General features: G+C 46.9%; 1 protein-coding gene across 2 annotated transcripts in view; it reads left to right on the forward strand.

Moving 5' to 3' along the window:
• The first annotated feature begins 4,373 nt into the window (after positions 1–4,373).
• The window catches only part of CHD1 (chromodomain helicase DNA binding protein 1), a 162,130-nt gene continuing 141,758 nt past the window's right edge, over positions 4,374–24,745 (forward strand). For both annotated transcript variants that reach the window (XM_077462337.1, XM_077462338.1), the window contains exons 1-2: positions 4,374–4,755; positions 21,324–21,489. In XM_077462337.1, the coding sequence (XP_077318463.1) occupies positions 21,443–21,489 (47 nt within the window). In that variant the 5' untranslated portion in view covers positions 4,374–4,755; positions 21,324–21,442. The remainder of the gene's footprint in view (positions 4,756–21,323; positions 21,490–24,745) is intronic.

Here is a 24,745-nt window from a genome sequence, read left to right on the forward strand (position 1 = left end):
GAGTGCAGCGACTACTGAGCGAACTGATTCCATTCTGAACCTCTGCACTTTCACAAAGTGATTGAGGGCTTTTAGAGCCAAGATAGGACTTACCCATTCCTTCTTGGGAACTACAAACGGGTTTGAGTAGAACCCCTGGAAACGTTCCGATTCCGGAACAGGTACAATCACCCCGTGATTCAGAAAGTCCCTCGTGGCCGCCAAGAAGGCCTCCCGGCGAGCCGGGAGAATGGGAATGCTGGATGGGAAGAATCTGTTTGGCGGCCAAGAGAGAAACTCTTGTACCCAGAGGAAATCAGATCGCAGACCACATTGGTCGGACAGCTGAGAGGACCACTGGGCTGCAAACTCCTGAAGGCGACCCCACCCGAGACATGGGTGGGGGCAAACCTTCATGCGGTAGCACTTTTGTTCGTAGGCTTGCGGTTCCAGGGACGTTTCTGACCTTCCGCGGATGTCCTGTCGGGCTGGGGATGTTTTTTGACCGAAGCTCCGGGCGGACAAAAAAAAAAAAAAAGCTGTTTGTGAGTGGAAAAGGTGGGCCCTTGCCTACAGTGTGACTCCTTAGCCTTCCTGGCCTGTGGGGGTGGCGTACTCTTACCACCAGTTCTTAATAAATGTCATCCAAAGAGGCTCCAAAAAGCCGGTCGCCAAGGAAGGGGAGATCAGTCAGGGCTTTCTTGGATGCCTGGTAAGCAGACCAGCATTTTAACCAAAAATGTAACCTTTGCGCCCACGCACCGCCTCCATCTTGGCAAGGAACGAATTGTGGACCACCGACAAGGTGTCAAAGGGCACTGCGCAGTCGAACCGGTTGCAATTGCCTGGATTTTGGGGGAAGAAACACCAGTTTCTGAAGCCATGCTGACCCTACCCTGTCTGCCACTCAAAGGGGACTTAGGACAGCGACAGTCCCACCCTCCTTACTGCTGCTGGCTGAGGGGCTCTTTCCTGCAGGACTCACCAACCTGAGGGGTTCTGCGCTATCCAGTGGGTAGTGCCTGTAGTCTCTTTTGGCTCCCAGGTGCAGAGGGATCAGCTCTGTGTTGTAAAGCTGAAACCGCTCTGCAGTGTGCTCAGGCTCAAAGAAAAACGGCCGCCCAGCATCCAGTATAAAGACATAAAACACAGGGAAAATGGCTGCCAGAGCACATGCTGCCGCTAGAGAACACTGAAAAAACGTGTTCAGGCTTCCAGAAAATGGCCGCCGGCATCCAGTATAAGGACAAATCACAGGGAAAATGGCTGAAGCCCAGAAGAGCATGCTTTCCCTTGCCCACACCTAAGATGGCCGCTGATGCAAAAGCCATGAGGGACAGAGAGAAACAATGGCGGTGAAACATCGCTGCACAGGACACAAGCACAGACTCACAGGCACCTTCCAGGGACATGAAAAAAACAGGACCCACTGCCTGGCCTAGCGGTCAGGCAATCTTCTGGGATCTGTGACGTGTCCCAGAAGATTGCATGGAGGGAGGGGCCGCCTAGGGGAAAGAGGAGTCGCCGCCTAGGCGGCCAAGCGACAAAGGAGGAAGTACGTGTCAAAACCAGGTACCCATCCCCCCAAAATGAATTACATGCCACATTTGGCATGTGATGGGCCATGGAGTGCTTAAAGGGGTTGTGAAGTCATGTTAAAAAAAAAAAAAAAAAAAAAGGTATACTTACCTCCGCTGTGCAACTCGTTTTGCACAGAGTGGCCCCGAACCTGGTCTCCTGGGGTCCCTCGGCGGCTGTCTCAGCTTCCTCTTGCAAGTACTTCTCCCATTCATGCGGGCTCCCACGCATGGTGAGAAGCACTTGTGGGCGTGCTTCCGTGATACAGCCGGCAGCTATAGCCACTTGCTGTATTACTCGGCCCCGCCCCCAGCGCATCATTGGATGTGATTGACAGCATCACGAGCCAATGGCTGCGCTGCTTTCAATCCATCCACTCAGTGGCCAGGCTGAGTGGCGAAGGACATCAGGGGCGAGCGCGGGACTTTCGAGGGGTCAGGTAAGTAAAAACGGGGGGGGGGGGAGACTAGGGGCGCCGGCACTATGAGATGCGTTTTCGCCTTAATGCATAGAATGAATTAAGAGGTGAAAAATATATTTAACTTTACAACCCCTTTAAGGCGGAATTTCCACTTTTGGGTGGAACTCCACTTTAAGGCTTGTACACACGATCAGAATATTGAAAGTAAAATTTCACCTGATGAACGATCTGACGATTTTCTGATTGTTGGTATGGTGTTTTCCATAGTCATTTCTGAATTTTCGCACAACAAAAACTGGATGTGCGGGCTCTAATATGCGTGTCAGATGTGAACACAATGTCCAATTTTTACATAGTACAGTTTTCATCCCAAACAAAAAAATAAATAAATCGTAAGCAAGACTAGGCATGCTAAGAAAGGAAAGAACACATAGAAAACTATTCCACACATTACATCACTTCTGAAGTTGTATTCTGCCGTATGAGAATTTTCCTATATTGAGTATCCTCGTCACTTTCGATAGGAGACTAGCATGCCAAAACAAAAATACTCGCAAATGGTCGTACAAAAATCAGATTGTGTGTACCCAGCTTTAGTCTTTACCTGAACAAGCTAAAAAGTCGATTGGTTACCATGCACAGATGGGGGGAAAGGAGGGAAGGGAAAAGCAAAAAAATAAAAAAGAAAGGGAAGCGAGGGGGGGAAGGGAAAGGGCAAGAAAGGGGAAGCGAGGGGGGGGGAGGGAAAGGGCAAGAAAGGGGAAGCGAGGGGGGGGGGGGAAGGGAAAGGGCAAGAAAGGGGAAGCGAGGGGGGGGGAAGGGAAAGGGCAAGAAAGGGGAAGCGAGGGGGGGGGGGAAGGGAAAGGGCAAGAAAGGGGAAGCGAGGGGGGGGGGGAAGGGAAAGGGCAAGAAAGGGGAAGCGAGGGGGGGGGGGAAGGGAAAGGGCAAGCGAGGGGGGGGGGGGAAGGGAAAGGGCAAGAAAGGGGAAGCGAGGGGGGGGGGAGGGAAAGGGCAAGAAAGGGGAAGCGAGGGGGGGGGAGGGAAAGGGCAAGAAAGGGGAAGCGAGGGGGGGGGGGAAGGGAAAGGGCAAGAAAGGGGAAGCGAGGGGGGGGGGGAAGGGAAAGGGCAAGAAAGGGGAAGCGAGGGGGGGGGGGAAGGGAAAGGGCAAGAAAGGGGAAGCGAGGGGGGGGGGGGAAGGGAAAGGGCAAGAAAGGGGAAGCGAGGGGGGGGGGAAGGGAAAGGGCAAGAAAGGGGAAGGGAAAGGGCAAGAAAGGGGAAGCGAGGGGGGGGGGGGAAGGGAAAGGGCAAGAAAGGGAAGCGAGGGGGGGGGAGGGAAAGGGCAAGAAAAGGAAGCGAGGGGGGGAAGGGAAAGGGCAAGAAAAGGAAGCGAGGGGGGGGGGAAGGGAAAGGGCAAGAAAAGGAAGCGAGGGGGGGGGGGAAGGGAAAGGGCAAGAAAAGGAAGCGAGGGGGGGGGAAGGGAAAGGGCAAGAAAAGGAAGCGAGGGGGGGGGGGGGAAGGGAAAGGGCAAGAAAAGGAAGCGAGGGGGGGGGAAGGGAAAGGGCAAGAAAAGGAAGCGGGGGGGAAGGGAAAGGGCAAGAAAAGGAAGCGAGGGGGGGGGGGGGGGAAGGGAAAGGGCAAGAAAAGGAAGCGAGGGGGGGGGGGGGGGAAGGGAAAGGGCAAGAAAAGGAAGCGAGGGGGGGGGGAGGGAAAGGGCAAGAAAAGGAAGCGAGGGGGGGGGGGGGGAAGGGAAAGGGCAAGAAAAGGAAGCGAGGGGGGGGGGGGAAGGGAAAGGGCAAGAAAAGGAAGCGAGGGGGGGGGGGGAAGGGAAAGGGCAAGAAAAGGAAGCGAGGGGGGGGAAGGGAAAGGGCAAGAAAAGGAAGCGAGGGGGGGAAGGGAAAGGGCAAGAAAAGGAAGTGAGGGGAAAGGAAAGCACGCAGCACACCGAGCAGAAGCCCTCTTCATGCAGACTGTTTTCTATCCGAGCCTCACACCAGGATCCCCAGTGCTGTAAAGCAGAAGACTTAACGGCTATACACGGCCCTCCACTCACAAGCACCCCACTACACCATGACTCCCATGTACAGAGGCAGCGAACACACAACGTGACTCACAAGAACACAGCAGCAGGCTACACCTGCACACCGCCCTGAACCTCTAACAATTTCACCGACAGCAGCCACTTCCGGCAGGCAGCTTCCATCCTCACAGACCAGAGAGCACACAGCGGAAGTATGCAGAGCGCCTCACTTTCTAGGACTGGACGCAAAGCCCCGCCTTCCCTACCTCACAAGCACGCTCCCGCCGCTGAGTGGGTAGGACCGAAACCCGAACGACCACGCCTCCCCAGTTGCACTTGCTGAGTGTTGTGGGGTAAGGAGGCGGGGCTCGATGCTTTCGTCTGATTCTACGGCCCGAGTTACGCGCTCTGCAGCGCTGCCGTGACGTCACGCCCGGGGTTTCCATCCATCGTGAGGAGTTTCTGAGGAGCTTGGCGGCGTCATGGCGGCTGCCTGGAGATAAGGAGCTACTTGGTGGCCGAGGGGGATATCGAGTCGCCGTGAGGCAGCCAGCGGCGGGAGGGGCATTCACCTTCTCTGGGGCTCCGGTCGGTGTTGAGGAAAGACAGCGCGAGGCTGGCCTGCTCCGGCGCTACTGTAAACAAAGGCACGATAGAAGTCTCCTTGAGCGGGGATAGGAGGGGGAGCCGGAAGGAGGCGCAGGCCCCGGGCCGCACGCACACAGCCAGGCCTCTATGTGAGCCGAGCGCACAGGACAGGGTAAGAGGAATGTGTGGGGAGGAGGGACACAGAGAGGAGCGGGGACGGCCAGACCCGCCGCTCTGTTTTACAGCTGCCCAGACTATGAGGTGAGGGCGGTCCGTATGATGGCACAGGAGAGGCCGAGGCTTCTTCCACCATCTCCAGGCCTAGCGGGAAACAAACACCCCCCGGGCCTTACCCAAGCTATGGCTTCCCATCCCGGGGCATATCCCCCTGTGTGTGCCCAGGGATCCCCCTGTGTGTGCCCCCCCCCATCTCACCAATGTCTGACACTCAGAATATAAACCTTCCACATTGATCACCCCCTGCCCACATCGCCCCCCACATTAGCCATGTGACCGTAAGACTGTGTTCACACCTGTGCCTTCTGGGGACACGCGTTGTTTGGAATGCGACAGCACAGGCGACTCGCTCACCTGAATGCGCTGCTCTACACCCTGACAAACAAGCCACATTAGGTCATGTACCTTTTTTGGGGGCCAAACGCAGTTTGCCACCCACATTTGGGGTACTATTAGGAATTAAAGGCACCACAAGCGTTTTGCTGTGATTTTTCTCTCGGTTCTGGAATGCTGAGCTGTGAACGTGGCCTAATTGTAAGGCATTGTGCACATGGGAGTATGAATTTGCCCACTTTCCTCAGAAGACGCATCCGTACATCCTCTGGTTGAAGGGGTTATTATGCTGGGGCCATGGCTGCTGCAGTCATGACCCAGTACAGTTTTTCTCTTGCAGGTGAAGCTCCTTTTTTATGTAAAAGCTATCCTAGCTGCTTTAAAGCCACTCGATTGCTTTTACATGTGGCGTAAGCGTTCCCTGTCCTGCCACCTTCCCGTGCTCTTCTGCCCCTCTGTGGGGCCCAGGCCTGAAGGTGACATTTCTGAGGGCTTACCGTAGAGATAAGCAAGGACTATAACATCCCTGATCATCTCTAAGGTCTAAGAAACCAGAAGCAATGAGTATTTTGTCACTTCCGGTCCTTAGTCATCTCTATGGTAAGCCGGAAGATGGCTTACCATAAAGATGACCAGCTTACCATAGAGATGGCCAAAGACCAGAACCTTCTTGATCATCTCTATGGTCTAAGAAGCCATGAATATTTTGTCACTTCCAGTTTGCCATAGAGATGACCGAGGACCAGAACGTTCCTGATCATCGCTATGGTCTAAGAAACCAGAAGCAATGAGTATTTTGTCACTTCCGTTTTCGGTCTAATGTAAACGGGCCATTACCACCAGCCTGTGAAAGCATCTGACCAAACTGATCTCAGTTTGATCAGATGCTTTTAAGGGCAGAGTAGAGATCTGGGGTCTAATAAACTCAGATGTCTCAGTAAAGGGTACCTGTCACTGCCCATGCTATCACAAGGGATGTTGTTCATCCCTTATGGTAGCAGTAAAGTTGATAAAATGTAAAGAGACAGTGTAAAAACGAAAACTGTGTTTGCACCACACGTTATCGCCGTGGACATTCTAGTGAGAGCAATAATTCTAGCTCCAGACCTCCTGTGTAACACTAAACTGGTAACCTGTAAAGGCTTATAAAGCATTGCCTATGGAGTTTTTTAGGTACCGTAGTTTGGTGTTCCACGGGCGTGCGCAATTTTAAAGTGTGACATGGGTATCTTTTTACTCAACGCGACATCCATCTTTTATATTTTACCAAACAATTGGGTGTTGTCTTTGTGCATTGCAGTTCACTGAAGTGTGTCGTCGCCCCCACCCAAATACATTTGAAAAACCGCTGTGCAAAACTGGGGGCTTTGGTGAGAGATCAAGGATCTAAACAGACCCCTGACATCTCCCCTTTGAGACAGGGCTAAGGACTGAGCACACAGATTCCCCAGTCCCTTTCTCTGCAGCATCATCTGCACTTGGTCTCTGTTCACACCTAGGCGTTTTTGGGCATTCTTTGCCCAACAAGACAAATCCCATTCATTTCAATGGCCCCTGTTCACATCTGGCCATTCTATCGCCTGAAGAAAGACACCCGTTGCTAAAACAAAAAAGTACAGGAGCTTTTTTGGCAGATTACAGGTGTTTTTCTGCTTTTTACATTTTGACCTGTACAAAATCGCAGCTAAAATCGTGACGACTTTCTGCCTGAAAACGATATGCTCAGGTGTGAATGCAGCCTGAAGGTGAACGGACAGGAGGCGGAGGCTTTTCATTAATAAACAGACGACATGAACGCAGTTTCTAATGCTCAGTTATGAGTGGACAGAGTCGGTGATCACTGACTCTGTTCATTCGCAAAAGGAATGAGCTGGAAAATGACAGATTTACCAGCTCCTTCCTCTGCTCTCCCTCCTGACAGATCTGGAGGAGGACATGGGACAAGAATCAAGAAAGATCGCTGTGGGGAGTTACAAGCACCGATCTCCCTGTATAGATTTCAATAAAGCAGCTGAAAGCCGGGGGGTGAGAGAGGGGAGAAACAGCTGTCAGCTGATTTACTGAAATTATACAGGGAGATCGGCGCTTGTAACTCCCCACAGCGATCTTTCCTGATTCTTGTCCCATGTCCTCCTTCAGTCCCCCCCCCGATCTGTCAGGATGGAGAGCAGAGGAAGGAGTCTGTAAATCTGTCATTTTCCAGCTCCTTCCTTTTCCGAATGAAGGGAGATTGGCACTTGTAACTTCTCCGCAGTGAACGTTTTTTTTTTTTTTTTTTTTTTTTTAATGCAGCTTCTAAAGTAGATCTAAAGATATTTACTTTATTTTGGATAGAGTAAGGGAGGTTTATGACCTTACCAGTTTTTTTTTTTTTTTTTTCATCTGTTTGCCACTGGAGAGATTTCCCATCATTTTCCAGTCCCATAGCCAAAACTGGAAGTGAGTGAAAATCCCAAACAAAAATGTGGGATTTCATTTTACTTTCACTTTCAATGATGATGGTAAACAGCACAAATGGAGAGGGTAAACCGCCTAACTGGTGCACAGAAACAATAAAAACTGACAGGTCTTTTAATCCCTGTCCACTCTATCCAAAACAAGACTTCAAATACTGTTCTAAACACTTGATATAGGCGAACATGAAACTGTGTTTAGATGCTTTTAGGCTACATTCTTACAAGGGTAAATCTTTTACTGATCTTATTGTGTCTTTTCTCTAGCACAAAATTTCCCGCGTAACCGTCATTAAATACTTTTGTATTGCATGTAAACATTTGTCCTCAGACACAGATTTTGGGGATTTTGTGTAAGGCCCCTTTCACACGGGGGCGGATCAGTAATGATCTGCCCCATGATGATCCGCTCGCCCAGCGGGGATTGCTCCGTTGTCCCCGCTGAGCCGGCGGCTGACTCCGCACACTGTGCAGGGACCGCCCTGTCAGCTCTCCGCTCTCCTCTATGGGGATAGGATGAGCACGGACCGTCTGTCAGTGTTCATCCGATCCGCTCTGCAGACGGATAGAAAAATAGGATTTCCTCAGTCTGCAGAATCGGACAGTAGAGGAGGCATGTGCTTTTTGTGTCTTTTTGTTGGTGCGGTTTTGCAGTGCATGTTCATGCATTTTTATTTATATTTTTTTAATTGGAGGAGGAGACCAATTGTTAAAATTTTTAACTACAAACATGTTTATGCTTACATGCTGGGGTTCCCCACTGGCGCTCTTGGCTTCTCCTGTCTTGCTGATGCCCCCAAATGAAGCCGATTCATGTTGGGGCACTTGGGCAGGCTCACTCCCAAGACCTGCTGCTTCGTCCATTGACAGACAGCAGGATTTGGCCCCACTCCCTCGTCACTGGAGTTGATTCACAGGAACTGCTGTTGATCTGTCCGGGGTATGAGGGACAAAGCCATTAGAGCTGCAGCTCTCATGCATAGCGGTGGATCGGGATGGTGCTCGGGTAAGTATAAAGGGGGAAGCGTCTGTGACCCAGAAGCATTTTACCTTAATGCATAGAATACATTAACCTTGAGGCTTTAGAACCACAAAACCTACCAAAAACTTACATACATGTAGTATTCATGTGCTTCCATTGAAGTCTGTGAACCCAAAAAACATCTTCCTGCATGAAAAAAATCCCTACACCTCCTCAGAAAACACGCTGCAGGAAGCTGCATAGATGTGGGCCAATAGCGAAAGTAAAAAATCTTGCCGGGAGTTTTGGGGAGTGCGGCTTGACGGGACTTGAACATCTGTGCAGTGCATTCCGAAAGGCACATTAATTCTACAGGCATTGTGATGTGCTTTAAGGGCCAGTTCACACCACGTGCAGCCCAGTGTGTTTTTTTTTTTTTTTTCTCTGCATCAGAAACGCATGGAAAGTTTTATATAGTTTTCAATGGCATAGTTCACACCAGTGCTTGCAGTTCCAGGAAAAAAGGTAGAACATGCTGCATTTTTCCTGCACTGTACAGGAACATAGTAAAACGCTCACCAAAAATGCACGGGAACACATGTCGTCATTTAACCACTTTCAGACCGGACCATTTTGCTGGTAAATGACCAGAGGTCTTTTTACACTTTGGCACTGCGCTGCTTTAACTGGTAATTGCGCGGTCATGCAATGTTGTACCCAAACAAAATTTGCGTCCTTTTCTTCCCACAAATAGAGCTTTCTTTTGATGGTATTTGATTGCCTCTGCGATTTTTATTTTTTGCGATATAAACGTAAAAAGACCGCAAATTTTGAAAAAAAATGATATTTTCTACTTTTTGTTATTAGAAAAATCCAATAAACTCAATTTTAGTCATACATTTAGGCCAAAATGTATTCAGCCACATGTCTTTGGTAAAAAAAAAGTCAATAATTGTATATTTATTGGTTTGCGCAAAAGTTGTCACATCTACAAACTAAGGTACGTTTTCTGGAATTTACGCAGCTTTTAGTTTACGACTGTCTATCTCATTTCTTGAGGTGCTAAAATGACAGGGCAGTACAAAACCCCCCCAAATGACCCCATTTTGGAAAGTAGACCCCCTAAGGAAATTGATAAGAGGCATGTTGAGCCCATTGAATATTTTATTTTTTTGCCTCAAGCGATTGAATAATGACAAAAAAAAAATATTTTTTTTTTTTTTACACAAAGTTGTCACTAAATGATATATTGCTCACACATGCTATGGGCGTATGTGAAATGACACCCCAAAATAAATTCTGCTGCTTCTCCTGAGTACGGGGATACCACATATGTGGGACTTTTTGGGAGCCTAGCCGCGTACAGGGCCCCGAAAACCAAGCACCGCCTTCAGGCTTTCTAAGGGCGTAAATTTTTGATTTCACGCCTCACTACCTATTACAGTTTTGAAGGCCATAAAATGCCAAGATGGCACAAAACCCCCACAAATGACCCCATTTTAGAAAGTAGACACCCCAAGCTATTTGCTGAGAGGCATGTTGAGTCCATGGAATATTTTATATTTTGCCACAAGTTGCGGGAAAATTACAAACTTTTTTTTTTTTTTTTTTTTTTTCACAAAGTTGTCACTAAATGATATATTGCTCATGCATGCCATGGGCATATGTGAAATGACACCCCAAAATAAATTCTGCTGCTTCTCCTGAGTACGGGGATACCACATATGTGGGACTTTTTGGGAGCCTAGCCGCGTACGGGGCCCCGAAAACCAAGCACCGCCTTCAGGCTTTCTAAGGGCGTAATTTTTTGAGTTCACTTCTCACTACCTATTACAGTTTTGAAGGCCATAAAATGCCAAGATGGCACAAAACCCCCACAAATGACCCCATTTTAGAAAGTAGACACCCCAAGCTATTTGCTGAGAGGCATGTTGAGTCCATGGAATATTTTATATTTTGCCACAAGTTGCGGGAAAATTACAAACTTTTTTTTTTTTTCACAAAGTTGTCACTAAATGATATATTGCTCACGCATGCCATGGGCATATGTGAAATGACACCCCAAAATAAATTCTGCTGCTTCTCCTGAGTACGGGGATACCACATATGTGGGACTTTTTGGGAGCCTAGCCGCGTACGGGGCCCCAAAAACCAAGCACCGCCTTCAGGCTTTCTAAGGGCGTTACAGTTTTGAAGGCCATAAAATGCCAAGATGGCACAAACCCCCCCCCCCCAAATGACCCCATTTTAGAAAGTAGACACCCCTAAATTTAGGGGTACACTAGTGAGACTAGGTAATAAATGGCGGGTGCCCTGAAACTATAAAAAAATAACTAACCAACCAGCGTCACCTGTAACAGTTATATGGTGATCACTGGTGAAAGGGTTAACTAGGGGGCAATCAGGGGGCTTTATGCGGTAGTATATGGGGGTCCCTGGCGCTATAAAAAGCTGCGGCGAACCTAAATACCTACCTGCCTAACTAGCGTCACCTGTGACACTAATACAGCGATCAGAAAAACGATCGCTTATTAGGCTGGGTTCACACTGGAGCGATGCGGGAACGCCACGAATGCGCGGCGGGTTCCCGCATCGCATGCCTCCCGGCGGCAGTTCACACTGCCCTATGCGAACTGCTGGGAGTGTCAGTGAAATGTTAATGACACCCCCAGATCAGTTCGCATATCGCAGTGCGATCTGCAAACTTGGATCGCATGGTGTGAACACCCATGCGATCCGATTCTGCTGCGGACCAAAAAAAGGGTCCCGTGCGAGTTTGCGGCGGGTGCGACACGAATTCAGCCATACTATCTGTATAGCTGAACTCGAATCGCACAGAGATCGGATGTGATTTGCACTGCAGTGCGGTGCGAATCACATCCGTTCTCATAAACCGCTGCAATGTGAACCCAGCCTTAGTGACACTGGCGACGGGGGGTGATCACGGGGTTAAACCTTTATTGGGGGGGTTAGGGGGGTACCTTAGAACTAAAGGGGGCTAACCCTAACTGCCCTAACAGTTATTAGTCACAAATGACACCTGCCGGGTGATCAGGGGGTTAAACCTTTATTAGGTAATAAATGGCGGGTGCCCTGAAACTATAAAAAAATAACTAACCAACCAGCGTCACCTGTAACAGTTATATGGTGATCACTGGTGAAAGGGTTAACTAGGGGGCAATCAGGGGGCTTTATGCGGTAGTATATGGGGGTCCCTAGCGCTATAAAAAGCTGCGGCGAACCTAAATACCTACCTGCCTAACTAGCGTCACCTGTGACACTAATACGGCGATCAGAAAAATGATCGCTTATTAGGCTGGGTTCACACTGGAGCGATGCGGAAACGCCGCGAATCCGCGGCGGGTTCCCGCATCGCATGCCTCCCGGCGGCAGTTCACACTGCCCTATGCGAACTGCTGGGAGTGTCAGTGAAATGTTACTGACACCCCCAGATCAGTTCGCATATCGCAGTGCGATCTGCAAACTCGGATCGCATGGTGTGAACACCCATGCGATCCGATTCTGCTGCGGGCCAAAAAAAGGGTCCCGTGCGAATTTGCGGCGGGTGCGGCGGGTGTGGCGGGTGCGGCGGGTGCGGCGAATGGCTGAACTCGAATCGCACAGAGATCGGATGTGATTTGCACTGCAGTGCGGTGCGAATCACATTCGTTCTCATAAACCGCTGCAATGTGAACCCAGCCTTAGTGACACTGGCGACGGGGGGTGATCACGGGGTTAAACCTTTATTGGGGGGGTTAGGGGGGTACATTAGAACTAAAGGGGGCTAACCCTAACTGCCCTAACAGTTATTACAGTCACAAATGACACCAATGCAAAAAAAAAAAAAAAAAAAAAAAAAATGACATTGGTGTCACTGTGACTGGGGGGCAGGGGTAATTGGGGGGGTGATCGGGGGGTAAAGGGGGGGTGTGAGTGTGCCTGGCATGTTCTACTGTGTGTGGGATGTGTTGGTGCAACTCACTGATCCGCTCTCCTCCGTGTCGGAACGAAAAATACCGACACGGAGGAGAGAATACATCACTTCCTCTCCTGTGTTTACATTACAGGAGAGGAAGTGATGTCACCGGGGATTTCCATTCGTCGGGAGCGATCGCGAGGGGGTGGCCATGAATGAATGGCCGTCCCCTCGTCCGGGATCGCTCCCGAACGAAAACCGACCGCCGCAGGCACCGGGCGGGGGCCCGATCGGGCCCCCGACCCGCGGGAGGCAAAGCACGTACATGTACGTGCTTATGCCTGCCCGTGCCATTCTGATGACGTACATCGGCGTGAGGCGGTCGGCAAGTGGTTAAGGTTCAGAAAAAGGGGGAAAAATGCTGAACTGCACCAAAAACGTACTGAGCGTGTCAAAAACGCGCATGCATCTGGAACGGATCTGAAGGATGATTTTGTGGCGTGAACTAGCCCTAAGGTTCCGTTCACATCTTGGTGTATCAGGCGATAATCGCAGGAAACTCGAGCAATCAGAATCACAGGATTGGCCTCCCTAAAGGAGAAGTCCAGCCAAGGCTCGTTTGGCTGGGTTTCTCCTATGGGTCACATGAGTTCAGTTAGTTTTGTACTCCTGTTACCCCTTTTCATCAGAGTGGACTGACGTCTGCTCTCTGCTGACGTCACTGATATCAGTCCAGGCACCTCGTCATCCTGACAATGCAAGTCTTGATCTGCCAGGTGCCTGGACTGTTACCTGTCTCAGCGAGCCACTGAGATGGGCACTCCCTGCCCCTCCACAGCTCAGCGCTCCAGTGAGCGTGGAGGAGCGGAGAGCTGCAGATTGACAGTCAGCAGATTTCTGCTCAGGGAGCTGTGCGAACTGAGCCATCAGTGGTGTTTGATCGCTTGGCTCTCAGTGCAGTGGTGCCGGGGGACAGATTCAGCATCGGGCCATTGCTGTATCCGCCTAGGGCAGGGATATGCAATTAGCGGACCTCCAGCTGTTGCAAAACTACAAGTTCCATCATGCCTCTGCCTCTGGGTGTCATGCTTGTGGTTGTCAGTCTTGCTATGCCTCATGGGAGTTGTAGTTCTGCAACAGCTGGAGGTCCGCTAATTGCATATCCCTGGCCTAGGGTAAGTATGATTGAGGAAAAACCCCAAACCCGTACTTAAGTGCCGGCTCCATCATTCTTCTGAACTCATGCCTTTTGCTTATGCGTTTAGGAAAATATAAAAACCCCAGTGCTGATTAAATATCACCAAAAGAAAGCTCTATTTGTGGGAACAAAATTAAAATAAATAAATGTTTGTGTACAGTGTAGCATGACCGCGCAATTGTCAATCAAAGCGCGACATCGCTGAAAATTGGTCTGGGCAAGAAGGGGAGAGGAGAGTACCCTGTATTAAAGTGGTTAAGCACACGGGAGCAGCCCACATCCTCCACAAAGTTCTTGTTTTGTAATTGTACTTTCTCACTTTATTTTGTGAAGTCCCGCACAAACTGTTTGCGCCATTAGGTACTGTATAGTATAACGAGTAAGCTTGGATTCACCCATGAGCCTTTTTGTGAAATTTCAGAATATTCTGTACAGTTATGTATGATTTTCAGGTGCTCACATTGAAATGCGCGATCATGCCCCAAAGAAGCTCATGTGCTTTTTCTGAGTGTTGAGTAACATTACATCGCTCAGATATGAACAGGCACAATAAAATATAGAAATCTGTTGCCTAGCATTGACGCTCCTCTGGAAATGCACTTCAAATCGCTCAGGTGTGACTTAGGCCCCTAAGCACAATATTCTAGCATATGTTGCACATTAAAGTGGAGGTCCACCCTAAAACAAAAAATGACATTAACAATCTCAAAAAAAAAAAAAAAAACACATTTGAATTTTTTATTTTTTTTTAAACTTACCAGATACCACTGTTGCTAGGCAGCCTTCCTAATCTGCCTCTTTCTATTCCTCTGCGCTGTTTCTTCAGTTCCTCCTCTTCGGTGAGCGGCCCCGTTGTCTTCTGGGATGTGTGTGACCCATAAAACAGGGCCATTCACAAAGCGCTGCGCGACTCGCGCATGCACAGTAGGAAACGGGCAGTGAAGCCGCAAGGCTCCACTACCTGTTTCCCTTAGGATGGCGGCGCCGGCACCTGATCCGATGGATGGATCCGCCTCACGGGGGCTGACATCGCAGGCTCGCTGGACAGGCAAGTGTCCTTATTAAAAGTTTAACAGTGTTTGTAGTTGCTGAATTAAAAATAAATAAATAAAACAGTGGGACCTCCTCTTTAAGCAGATCTGTCAGACAATGCTTTCTGTGCTTTTTGCTGTCACGGGAATGTCCATCTTCTGGTCTTTCAGGTTCAGTCTGTTCAGCCACTTGAATGGCCAGGCTGCGATGTCGTCACTCTTGTGCATGGGAGTCACATCATCGTGGCAGAGAGGGGGTGCAGCAAATGTATGCTGAGCCATGCATGTACAGCATCATCGATGACAGACAGGGTGAATCATTTGAGAGAAAAGACCAATGGGGTCTGTTGTGTCAGAAAAACACTACCTGTCAACATTTTTATTTATTTTTTTAAACTTTATTTTCACTTTAAGGCTCGGTTCACCCTGAAACTGGCTGTGGATCGCACAGGAATGCTGTGCGTCCCCGTTCGCCGGTTCAGGGATGAATCGGGGCCAAATCTGTGCAGGGGCCAAAGGCGCACAGTGCTTCTGTGTAGTGCGCTCCGCAGCCGCCCTGGAGATATGTGAACGGCTCTAGAGAGGCGGTCACTTTCTCCTGCTATGCAAATTGGATGCAGAGAAACCCCTTTGATCGCCCCCTAGTGTTAACCCCTTCCCTGCCAGTGACATTTTATACAGTAACTGGTGGATATTTTTAGCACCGATTGCTGTATAAATGTCACTGGTCCCAAAAGTGTCTGATCTGTCCGCTGCAATGTCGCAGTCCTGCTAAAAAATCGCTGATCACCACTATTACTAGTAAAAAAAAAAAATTATAAAAATGCCATAAATGTATCCCCATTTTGTAGACACTACAACCTTTGTGCAAACCAACCAATATACGATTTTTAAATTATTTTTTTTATACCAAAAATATGTAGAAGAATGCATATCGGCCTAAACTGATGAAGACTTTTTTTACTATTTATTTTTTTGGGATATTATAGCAAAAAGTAAATATTGTGTGTTTTTTTAATTTTTTTCAAAATTGTCGGTCTTTTTTGGCTTATAGCACAAAAACTGCATAAGTAATCAAATACCACCAAAAGAAAGCTCTATTTCTTGGGGGGGTGGCGGCTGCGAAAGGACATACATTTTGTTTGGGTACAACATCGCACGACTGCGCAATTGTCAGTTATAGCGACGCAGTGCCATATCGCAATTTTTTTTTTTTTTTTTTTTTTTACGATTAATCGTGCAGCTCTGCTACATGCTCAAATGTGACAACATCCTAAAAATCTCACCCTGCATCAACAACTTTCAGCATACCTGCAGCTGGAGCTTTCATCTGCTTTATGGATTCATGGGAAGTTTCTGTGATCCTTGTATCATGTATGTAATGCATGAAAACTATAGTGAATAGTTTCGATTGTTTTAAGAATGTTTTCTAAAAAGGCATACTATGTTCTAGATCAGTGGTTTTAAAGAAATTAGCTATGTGATTTTAATATGTTACAATATCTATCCATGCAGTGCCTATGAAAATTCTAGCTACTTGATGCTTTTGAGTGTCCTGATAAGTTACACCTATAATCCATTTTAGTAAATGGGGAAAATAAGAAATCTCTCCAGTGGGGTCACAGTCCATAGTTAGAACATGACAGGACTTCTCTCACCTTCTCGCTCTGTGGTAGATGTGTGGAAGTTGGGCTTCAATACTTCTCAGGATTGTCACGAGTGATGCTGTAATCTGTTACATCAGTTGCAAAGCACGTACTTTATGACTGGCATAAAATAGTCCTACAAACATAAAATACAAATGAAATAAACTAGTCTGAAGATGAAATTTTTTTTTGCATGATTTATTTATTTTGACCCTGTTGCAGTTTCCAGGGTGTAAGGCAGTTGTTTCCTAATTGGTGCTTCAGTTGCTTTACAAGTGTTTAGTAACTGGATTACATTGAAGCTGCTGCCTGCATTTGAGACATATTTGCATTGATCTTAAACCAGGAAACAGTTCTTATATTTGCATGGCATGCTTTGGCTTTCACACTGGTGACTCTAGTAGTTTTGAGGAATCTCTACTTCTAGTATGAGGCAAGTAGTGCATGTGTTCTACATTTCTGAATCTTAAAACTGAGGTGCAATTCGTTTTTTTTTTTTTTTGTTTTTTTTCTGGTTTATCATGAACTGGCATAGGCTTGGTTCACACCTTTGTGTCTGCATTGTGACCTGTTTTTTGAACATTTTCAATGCAGGCTTTTCATGGTTATGTGCCTCCCATTGAAGGCTGTATGGCCCAAAATGTGCATTGAGCAGCGCTTTTACTGATACTTTTTACAAATTACTATTAGAGAACTACAGTATAGGCAAATGGCCAATAGACATTTGAAATATATGCATATTGTTTTTAAAGCGGTGTTCCACTCGTAAGTTTATTAAAAGTCAGCGGCTACAAAAAGTGTAGCTGCTGACTTTTTAAATTAACAGACACTCGCCTGTCCCCGAATCCTCGCTCCCCTCTGCGGCGCCGGCATTGCAAGTGTGGGCACCCAGCTGTGGTGGCTTGCGGCTTCATAGCTCTGCGCTCTTAGTGGCCAGGCGTGCCCGCCCCCCCCCAAACAATACTTGCTAAATGTGGCATGTAAGGGGGCGAGGAGTGTTTTCAAAGTGAAAAATCCCACTTTTGGGTGGAACTCTACGTTCAATTCAGTTAGTGTTAACCAAAAAAAAATTGAGCGTGTTTCTTTAACCACTTCAGCCCCAGAGGAATTTACCCCTTTCCTGCCCAGGCCATTTTTTGCGATACGGCACTGCTTCACTTTAACTGACAATTGTGCGGTCGCGTGACATTGTACCCAAACAAAATTGCTTTCTTTTATTGGTATTTGATCACCTCTGCGTTTTTTTATTTTTTGCACTATAAACAAAGAGCGACAATTTTGGGGAAAAAAAACAATTGTTTTACTTTTTGCAATAACATCGCAATTTTAAAGAAAACTATTTTTTTCCCCTCAGTCTAGTCCGATATGTATTCTACAAATTTTTGATAAAAAAAAATCATAGTCAGTGTATGTTGTTTGGTTTTTTGCAAAAGTTATAGCTCCTACAATATAATTGATTTATGCTACTTTTATTGTAGAAATGCTTGATTAAGACTGTGTGTGTGTTGACATTGCGGCAGACAGATCGGGCACTTTTTTTAATCCATTGACATTTATACAGCAATCGGAGCTATAAATATGCATTGATTACTGTGTAAATGTCACTGGCGGGGAAGGGGATAGTTCCCTCACTGTGTGTTCTCACGGGGGGAGATGGGACTGACTTGGAGAGGAGACCAATCAATGTTCCTATATACTAGGAACACACGATCTGTCTTCTCTCCTGATAGGACGTGGATCTGTGTTTATACACACACAGATCCCCGTTAATGCTCTGTCACGATTGATCGCGGGTGCCTGGTGGACATTGCTGTCACTGGGCAAGCGTACCGGCTCCTTAGTGATGCGGCAGATGGGAGATTTTTTGGTGGGGGGTATCCCAGCTCCCACTTACTCCTGGGTCATCGGAAGCAAGTTCACCTCTTCCCCCTCCATCGCGGCAATCATCTGGGACATGTCACAGGTTCCAGATGATTGCCGGGCCAGTCACAGTGCATGCCCGGCTGTGAAGCTACAGCCAGGCGCCCACAGTGACAATGCCAGTGCCTCAGAGAGGAGGGGGAAAGGAGCGTGGCTTTGTTCGCCTGCATCACCGGACCGTGGGACAGGTACATGTCTGATTAATAAAAGTCAGCAGCTACTCTTTTTGTAGCTGCTGACTTTTATATGGTTGGAACTCCGCTTTAAAGCACGTTATTCAGCACAGTGTTTGTGCTGTGTAATTTGGCACCCTGTAACACCTGACTGATCCTGCCTGGCAATGCCCCCCCCCCCCCCCCCATAAACTGACCCCAATGAGGGCTGGCAAGTACAGAATCGCAGTATGTATAAAATATGCAAAGTGGTTGGAGAGAAGCTTTAGAATGGCAAAGATGTTTTTATTACAAATTATGTGAGCAGACTGCAGTTCCTCTTTAAGTTTAGCTATATATTTTTTGCTATTTACCATAACTTAATACCAAAGAACAAGCCAAAGTAAGTTCTGATAATTGCAGAGATACTACTTGTGTGTATGTTAGTTGTTTGGGCCCAGAAACAATAGTACGCATTTCGCATTATTTTTACACTGACGCTAGTGTGTGTGTTTTTTTTATTTTTTGTTTTTTTTTATTTTTTTTTTTAATCCTATACAAAATGTAAGGGCAAAAAGTCAAGGTCCTTATATTGACCCTACTGATAATCCTGACACTAAATACACACACACACACACACACACACACACACACACACACACACACACACACACACACACACACACACACACACACACACACACACACACACACACACACACACACACACATTTGTTTGTTTGCATCTTTCTCTCCATGCAGGGGAGAAAGATATAATGTATTTTTCTCTTCATTCAGAATAGAAACAAAACACATGAGCAGGGTTGCACAGTGATTTATCATGAATAGGTGACTGGGAACTTGCGTTTCCCTGTTCGGTTTCTTAGTACAAGAACCAGGGCTCTTAATGAGAGCCTGGTCTCTGTGCTGTGCGGCATGCAGTATCACAGATAATGTCCCACTTCCATGAGGCCACATATAGGCGTCAGCAGGAAGGGTTCGTTTTTGTACCTGGAGATTTGCCAGTAACCTGCATGCTATCCCCTCACTGCACTGTTTCTGTGGAGGAGCATTGTTGACATACCCTACTATTCTGATTTAGGCAACAAACGCCACCTTCTTTCTCATCTTTATTACTTACTGTAGAGCACTGGGAAGGCATGTTGTACTAAAGTTTAAATTTGGCTATAACCATGCCCACTTTGTAACCTGGATCTAATAATCTCTTATACCACATGTTGGGAGGTTATACCTTATTACCTTATTATAGGCTTTCCTGTAGGTAAAAGTAAAAAAACTGACTATACAACCACTTTAAACAAATAAAATGGGTTAACTTTCCTGTTTATTTTTTATTTATTTATTTTTTTATCATTATAGTGTGTGTTTTTCCCAAAATATTGCATTTGAAAGACTGCTGCGCAAATATACTGTGACATAAAATATTGCAACGACCACCATTTTATTCTCTAGGGTCTCTGCTAAAAAATATATATAATGTTTGGGGTTTCTAATTTAATTTAGTAAAAATTATTTTTATCTTGAAACCAACAAGAGTCAGAAAAAGGTTTAGTCTTTAAGTGGTTAAACTTCCCTCATTTACAGACCAAGTTTGTTCCTTTTGGACTTTTTCACACTTGCGGATCTGTATTCACTATTCAGCCATCCGCTTGCTCGGCAGGGATTGCTCTGTTGATCCCCGCTGAGTCGGCATATGACATGTCTGTCTCTGCACATTGTGCAGGGATGGACCTGTCAGATCTCCACTATGTGGGGGGATCGGATGATTACGGACTGCCTGTCCGTTTTCATCCGATCCGCCAGACGGATGGAAAATAGGGTTTCCATCCACCTGGGTTTTGTAGATCGAATGTCAGCGGACATGTCACCGCTGACATCCGTCGCTCCACAGAGATGTAGGGAGCGACCGTTCAGATCTGCTAAAAAAAAACTGACAGGTGGATCACTTGTGAAAGAGCCCTATGATCTAAAGAACAAAATGTTACAATGTTTATAGTTCGCTCAGGGCTGAGGAATGTTGTGAAACTTGGCAGACTGCCTTTTTGTCAGGTTTGTGTGATGTAAGAAAAATTAGACGAAGATAAATCATTTCAGAACTTTTGCCACCTTTTTAACCTCCCTGGTGGTATGATTGTCAGATATTTGCGTCTCAAAGTACAAAGGTACATTGTTTCACATGAAAATGTCCATACCAGACTGAAGGGCTCGGTTTTTTTCTTAAAAAATAAAATAAAAATTTAATTAAATTTGGCGTGGAGTTCCACTCTATGCACAAGTCGCATGCCAAAGTCGGATCAGTTAATACGGAATCCGACTTCAGAAAAAAAGTAGGGCAGGAACTACTTTGAAGTCGTATAAGTGTGAAAGGGGGCTTAATGACACTTTTAACCCACGTTCAAATGCATCTCAAAATGGTTGCTATTGTTGGCAATGGCACAGATTCCCAAAAGTAGTTCCTGTACTACTTTTGGCAACTTCAGGGGTGATTTAAATTTTCATCTGTGTATGAATCCACACAGATGTCTGTCAAATCGCCTCCAAAGTCGGACTGCATTTCCAGTAAAGCTGAGCTTGTTCAATTTCAAGCCCACATCACTGTAAACCTAGGTTTAATCAGAAAGCGATTAAAAAATAAATAAAAAAACTCGAATAAAACTTGATAGCAGTTTTTTTCTTTGACCTGGTAAGCATCAGATCTCATAATGTCTCAGTGTGTGAATACGTAACCATGAGAATTTTTTTTGTAAAGCGGTGTCTAGCACAACCCATTTGTTTCCTAGGTGTGTAATTGCTGGAAGATGTTAAAGCATTACAATGATTTTCTGCTGCATAGATCATAAAGTAATTTTTTTTTTTTTTTTTTTTTCTGCAGGTTTTATGGAAATTGTCACTCTTCTAGCAGTGTTTTTCTTAACAAAGCAAGCATTCTAATGATCAAGTATTAACATCTGGATTTGTACATATTTCTTTTAAACCAGTGAATATTTGACAATGAACGGGCATAGTGATGAAGAAAGTAATAGCAGTGGAAAATCAAGGTATGGATTTTTTTATTTTCTTTAACTGCTTTCCGACCTGCTCCCGCAGCTATACTGCGGCAGGTTGGCTCCCCTGGGAGAACCGCTGTAGCTGTACGGCAGACACTTTAGGACCAGGTAAAGATAAATAGATCTCCGTTACGTCAGGGGCGAGGAGACTGATCAGTGGTTCCTAATGCTTAGGAACAACAATCGGTATCCTCCCTCAGGCAGCCCCCCCCCCCCCACAGTTAGAACACACTGAGGGAACACGTTTAACCCCTTGATCACCCTCTAGTGTTATCCCCTTCCCTGCCAATGACTTTTATACAGTAATCAGTGCTAAAAATGGTCACTGATTACTGAATAAATGTCAATGGTCCCAAAAAAAAGTGTCAAAAGTGCCCCATCTGTCCACTGCAAAATTGCAGTCCTGATAAAAATCGCAGATCACCGCTATTACTAGTAAAAAAATATATTTTATAATAAAAATGCCATAAATCTATTCCGTTTTGTAGACGCTATAACTTTTTGTGCAAACCAATCAATATACGCTATTGTGATTATTTTTTTGGGGGGAAGAAAAAAGTAGAATAAATCAAACTGAGGAAGAAATTCTATTTTTTTTTTATTTGGGGGGGATATTCATTATAGCAGTGTGTGTGTGTGTGTGTTTTTTTTTTTTGTTTATAGCGCAAAAAATAAAAATCAGAGGTGACCTTCCTTATCAGGACACTTTGCGATTCGATGCTGCACCGCCGCAAATCCTCCACAAATAGAGCTTTCTTTTGGTGGTATTTGATCTCTTCTGCACTTTATTTTTTTGCGCTATAGACAAAGCGCCAATTTTGTAAAAATGCAGTATGTAGTTTCTTTTCATATATCAGGGGGACACAGAGCCATAGTAATTACTGTGTGGGTTTATAGGCCTCCTTCAGGTGATAGACACTGGCACGCCCTAAGACAAAAGTGCACTCCCTATATAACCCCTTCCACTACTGGGAGTACTTCAGTTTTTTTCTCCAGTGTCTAAGGTGTTGCTCACGAGTAAAGATGTGCTGTGCTGAGCTCCACTGGAGCAATCCTTGCTGGGGCTGACCGGATACATTCAAGGTGTCTTATTTTTGTGAATACATAAAGTTTTTACTGGCAGGGTGCTGTTGCAGGTACAGGATTGTGGGTTTCCTCAAGGTTCCCCCTGCTCCCGAAGGTTTAACGCAACCCACTGTGATGGGTGAAGATTGGGTCTGTTGGTTTACCACAGAAAACCCAGCAGTGGGAAAGGTTAGTGGAGCTTTCTAAGAAATCTTTGAATTTTCTTATGAATGTCTCCTTTTAAACATAATAATGTTGTCATTCCTATGTGTCCCCACTGGGGGGGGGTTATTGAGCACTCATCGCCTCATGCTGGAAGCAGCACTGTGTCAGGGAGCCGAATACTTCCTCCTCAGCGCTATGTCAGGAGCCAAATACCTCCCTCCTCCATTTGTCTCCCTACCTATTGCCCCCCTTATGCTGGTATATGCACTAACGGCAGCCAGTGTCTCTGGTCCAGATTGGATAGATTGATAGCAGCTGTCAATCAAATCCAATGATGTGGGGGCAGGACTGAGTCCTGCTGTCTGTGTCAATAGATGCAGCAGCACAACACAGAAGCGTGCCTGCACGAGTGCCCAAAGGGAGAGTGGCTCTGGTCTTGGTGCCAATAAAGTTGCCTCCTCCACGGTGGGTTAGATCGTATGGTGCATTCACATATTTTTTGCGCTGTAAATGAAAGACTGACAATTTTGGAAAAAACGTTTCTACTTTCTGCTATAATGCATATCCAAAATAAATGAAAAATGTATTCATCAGTTTAGGCCAATATGTATTCTGCTACATATTTTTGTTAGCTTAAATAAAAAGAAAAAAATCGCAGTAAGCGTATATTGGTTTGTGCAAAAGTTATAGCGGCTACAAAATAGGGGAAAGATTTAGGGACTTGTATTCATTGTTTTAATTGTTTTTACTAGTAATGGTGGGGATCGGAAATTTTTAGCAGGACTGTGACATTGCGGCAGCCAAATCTGACCCTAAGTGACACCAATAACAGTGATCAGTGCTATTAAAATGCACTGATTGCTGTATAAATGGCACTGGCAGGGAAGGGGGTTCTCTCGCTCGCTCTCTCTCCTTCGCTCTCTCTCCTTCGCTCTCTCTCCTTCGCTCTCTCTCCTTCGCTCTCTCTCCTTCGCTCTCTCTCCTTCGCTCTCTCTCCTTCGCTCTCTCTCCTTCGCTCTCTCTCCTTCGCTCTCTCTCCTTCGCTCTCTCTCCTTCGCTCTCTCTCCTCCTCTCTCTCTCTCTCTCCTTCGCTCTCTCTCCTTCGCTCTCTCTCCTTCGCTCTCGCTCCTTCGCTCTCGCTCCTTCGCTCTCGCTCCTTCGCTCTCGCTCGCTCTCTCGCTCTCTCTTTCGCTCTCGCTCTCCTTCGCTCTCGCTCTCCTTCGCTCTCGCTCTCCTTCGCTCTCGCTCTCCTTCGCTCTCGCTCTCCTTCGCTCTCGCTCTCCTTCGCTCTCGTCTCCTTCGCTCTCGCTCTCTCCTTCGCTCTCGCTCCTCCTTCGCTCTCGCGCTCTCTCCTTCGCTCTCGCGCTCTCTCCTTCGCTCTCGCGCTCTCTCCTTCGCTCTCGCGCTCTCTCCTTCGCTCTCGCCTCTCTCCTTCGCTCTCGCGCTCTCTCCTTCGCTCTCGCGCTCTCTCCTTCGCTCTCGCGCTCTCTCCTTCGCTCTCGCGCTCTCTCCTTCGCTCTCGCGCTCTTCCTTCGCTCTCGCGCTCTCTCCTTCGCTCTCGCGCTCTCTCCTTCGCTCTCGCGCTCTCTCCTTCGCTCTCGCGCTCTCTCCTTCGCTCTCGCGCTCTCTCCTTCGCTCTCCGCTCTCTCCTTCGCTCTCGCGCTCTCTCTCTCTCTCTCTCTCTCTCCTCTCTCTCTCTCTCTCTCTCTCTCTCTCTCTCTTCTCTCTCTCTCTCTCCTTCGTTCGCTCTCTCCCTCTCTCCTTCGTTCGCTCTCTCTCTCTCTCCTTCGTTCGCTCTCTCTCTCTCTCTCTCTCTCTCCTTCGTTCGCTCTCTCTCTCTCTCTCTCTCTCTCTCCTTCGTTCGCTCTCTCTCTCTCTCTCTCTCTCTCTCTCTCCCCTTCGCTCTCTCTCTCTCTCTCTCCCCTTCGCTCTCTCTCTCTCTCTCCCTTCGCTCTCTCCTCTCTCTCCCTTCGCTCTCTCTCTCTCTCTCCCCTTCGCTCTCTCTCTCTCTCTCTCT

This window comes from Lithobates pipiens, unplaced genomic scaffold, assembly GCF_037356315.1.
Source record: "Lithobates pipiens isolate NorthernLeopardFrog02 unplaced genomic scaffold, aLitPip1_a1.2 Scaffold_3, whole genome shotgun sequence".
In the NCBI taxonomy this organism is placed as follows: domain Eukaryota; kingdom Metazoa; phylum Chordata; class Amphibia; order Anura; family Ranidae; genus Lithobates; species Lithobates pipiens.